The 3,288-nt window shown below is 52.6% G+C and overlaps 1 protein-coding gene across 1 annotated transcript in view; it reads left to right on the top strand.

Annotated features, from left to right (window-relative positions):
- The window catches only part of phV34 (extracellular matrix glycoprotein pherophorin-V34), a gene marked incomplete at its 5' end in the record, with an annotated part of 26,565 nt that extends 24,195 nt beyond the window's left edge, over positions 1–2,370 (top strand). The window contains 5 exons of the mRNA XM_002957344.1: positions 188–726; positions 903–1,073; positions 1,237–1,364; positions 1,515–1,614; positions 1,759–2,370. Coding sequence (XP_002957390.1) covers positions 188–726; positions 903–1,073; positions 1,237–1,364; positions 1,515–1,614; positions 1,759–1,809 — 989 coding nt within the window. The 3' untranslated portion in view covers positions 1,810–2,370. The remainder of the gene's footprint in view (positions 1–187; positions 727–902; positions 1,074–1,236; positions 1,365–1,514; positions 1,615–1,758) is intronic.
- Positions 2,371–3,288: the final 918 nt, after the last annotated feature.

Here is a 3,288-nt window from a genome sequence, read left to right as displayed (position 1 = left end):
CCGCCACCACCGCCGCCACCGCCACCACCGCCGCCACCACCGCCACCACCGCCGCCACCATCGCCACCGCCGCCGCCGCCGCCATCTCCGCCATCGCCGCCATCACCGCCGCCACCGCCACCACCGCCGCCGCCGCCGCCGCCACCACCTTCGCCGCCACCTTCTGTTCCGGTCACGCCGTTCACAGAATCTTGCCCAGTCTGCGCGCGCGTTACCATCTACCCGCCACCTGAGGCCACCGTTGGTCCGCTCAATTTCGGCACTAACATCAGCTGCTCGGTCGCTGCAGCACAGATGATCAACGTCCTCGATTCGGAAGCTGTCGTTGCGAACGCCCTGCTGAAAGACTTCCAGTTGACAGCCTGCGGAAAATTGTACGTCGAGGTCTGCGGCAACGTCAGCAACGCCGGAAGCTTGAACAACACCGTCAGGGAGTTGGCGTTGAAGCTGGTCAACGTGGTCATCTTCAACAGGTCCGCCGTCGCTTACAACTGCCCCGCCGGCCAGTACAGGAACTACAACTTCTCTGCAACAATCGCTCCGGTGAACGCCTCGGCTGAGACCGATCCAAAGTGCATCTCTGGATTCACCCAGATGCAGTGCAGCGATCGTCTGCAGCCGAATGCCCCCGCGCCGCGTACACCTCCACGGCCGCCAAGCAAGCCGCTTGTCCCGCCATCGCCACCTCAGCCGCCTCGCCCGCCGCCAGCTCCACAGGGTGTCATGGTGAGGTCTTGAACAGCGCTGCTCGTACTCGCTTCCTGCCTGTATCTCAGTCTGTCTGCCTGTCTCTGTCTGTCTGTCTGTCTGCCTGTCTGTCTTGCTGGTGATAACTGCAGCACAACACGTATACATGACATTTCCCCACTCCTTCCCTTCCCACTTGTCATTCCTCACTGTAGACACACAAGTGCGACAACGGATCGACCAACGTGCCGTACAAGTTGAACAATATCGAGATTTCCAAGGGCAAGGACGTGTTCGGCAACCCGACCATCGCCATGTGCACGCGGATTTCCAGCCAGGCTTGCGTCAACTCGACCAACTCTTGCTGCGGCATGTCGCTTGCGAAGGTAAGAGTTGGTCACTCGATATGGTTTAGGCGCCTAGGGCCGTAGTGAACAGTTTCATCGGCGGTGCTAGGCACCCAAGTCGTATTTTGCGCGTCTCTCTCTCTCTCTCTCTCTCTCTCTCTCTCAATGAATATGTTTCTGTGTTCCCCACTGCTTGTTGCAGGTTGAGCTGCTGGTCAACACGGCGTGCAAGGACAATGTCCGCAAGATCACGATCAACGGCAAGGACCTGCCACCCAGCTGGGCCTTCTACAACATTTTCAACGGCCTCAAATTCACAGACCTCGACACGTAAGTTCGTGTAGAATAGCCTCTTGGTCGCGAAACATATGGACTGAAGTATGCCGCGGGCTTAGTGGGTCCTCTCTTTCCGCAGTTCCTGTTTCTATATCCTGCTGACTCGCCACTCCCACCCGCCACCTGCCACCTCTGACTCCCCAGGCTCATTCCGAGAGCCTCTGGAGCGACGCTGTGCTGGCACGTCAAGCAGACCACCACCTGCAACACGCCGTCCAGCTTCTGCTACTTGGGCCGTTGCCAGGTGCGATAGACTCTCCTCTTCAACACGCTGCGTAATTCGATACCGTGTGTATGTATGTATGTATGTATGTAGCAGCTTTACCGCATGCATTCTCTTCTCTCCAACTGATCTATTGTATTCCCCTTCTTCTTTCTGGACCGGCAGGTGAACCAGTTCTCGCCGAACAACAAGTGCTGCCCGATCAACTTCATCTAACTGGCAGCAGCTGGTAGCTTGGAGTTGATGAGATATGAGTTTGGTTTTGTAGATTTGACGCAGGCGGTTTCCAACCATTAGGGATTGTGTGAGTAATAGCTCAGCAGGATGCAGCAGCGCGCGCTCGAAATTGAATCTGTCTCGGTATAGCGATTGCCTATAATTGATATGGGCTGGTCTTCTGGGTATATGGACCGGTTGACACCGTGCTGAATGAATGTGTATAGCAGGACACGACATTGTTTCACCAGCTGTGTTTGTATATGCGTGCTGCCATTGAGATGTTGGTCTGTATGTATGTGGGTGCGTTTGTGTTCCTAGTGTATACCTGTTCAAGAGGACTGTGTGTAAGTATGTGTCTGTCTGTATGTGTGCGCGTTGTCAAGAATATTTTGATGATATCGGGACCCCTCATACGATTTTCCTTCCCGGCATCCTAGAAGTGTTTATTTGCATATTTCGCTGAGCTAGTATACTGGAACATTATTGGAACATGGTGATCATGTCGTACACTGCGTCGCCCGCATGCAAAACCTGTTAATGTAACAAGAATACAACATGAATGTCCCGTTCCCGGCTGCCTTTGATTCCTCTCATTCACGCCTATCATCATTGAACTCTTAGGTTTATGTATATATACGTGTGAATATACATAAACCTTAAGTTCAACATGAATAACAGCAACATTCATGTATGTATATGTATATGTATATGTATATGTATATGTATATGTATATGTATATGTATATGTATAATATGTGTATGTATATGTGTACGTACATACATACACACAGTCACACAGTCACACAGTCTCGCAGATTTCTCGCTGCTGGATGGGATGCTCTTATCATTCCGTACTGCAGTGTCCGTGCATATCATGTATCCTGTTTGAACATGCAGCATTCACTCCTCACGCTCCTATTACGGCTCGGTTCCGTGGGTATGGTCGATGCCCAAAGCAGCCATCGTCCTTCATGCATGATGCCCACCTTGTCTGATCCGCGGGGATGGTAACCAATTTCTGTCCCAAACCTGGGTCCGGGTTTTCGAGGACAGACCCGATGTGCCTCTGTATGACTACATCAGCACATTCTACGCGATACGGGTTCAGCCAGCAGCCAGGGCCATAGATGGTTATGTGATCTCTTGTAACCCAGTCTAAGCCCTCCTTATCTCCCCTCAGATTACAGGATATTAGCGAGAGGCGAGATTTGAGGGCTTTAACGGATTACAGCCTTCCGCAGCAGAAATCGGATACGGTTATCCCGGCTATCGGTTGTCAGGCCCAGCAATTTTTTCCATCCGATTCCGCCCCTACTGCCCGACATGGCTTCAGTACAGCGGACCTCAGCCACCCGTGCCCGAGGGGTGCAGGTTGGCGACACCCTCGTATAATAGATAAGGACGGTCCCTATATATCTGTTACGCAGCGGTGTCGCCTATAAGTGATCAACTAATTTACTAAAGATGGGCAGTGCG

This window comes from Volvox carteri (assembly GCF_000143455.1).
Source record: "Volvox carteri f. nagariensis unplaced genomic scaffold VOLCAscaffold_72, whole genome shotgun sequence".
In the NCBI taxonomy this organism is placed as follows: Eukaryota; Viridiplantae; Chlorophyta; class Chlorophyceae; order Chlamydomonadales; family Volvocaceae; genus Volvox; species Volvox carteri.
Note: the sequence above shows the minus strand (reverse complement) of the source record. Positions and strands in the feature narration are given on the sequence as shown.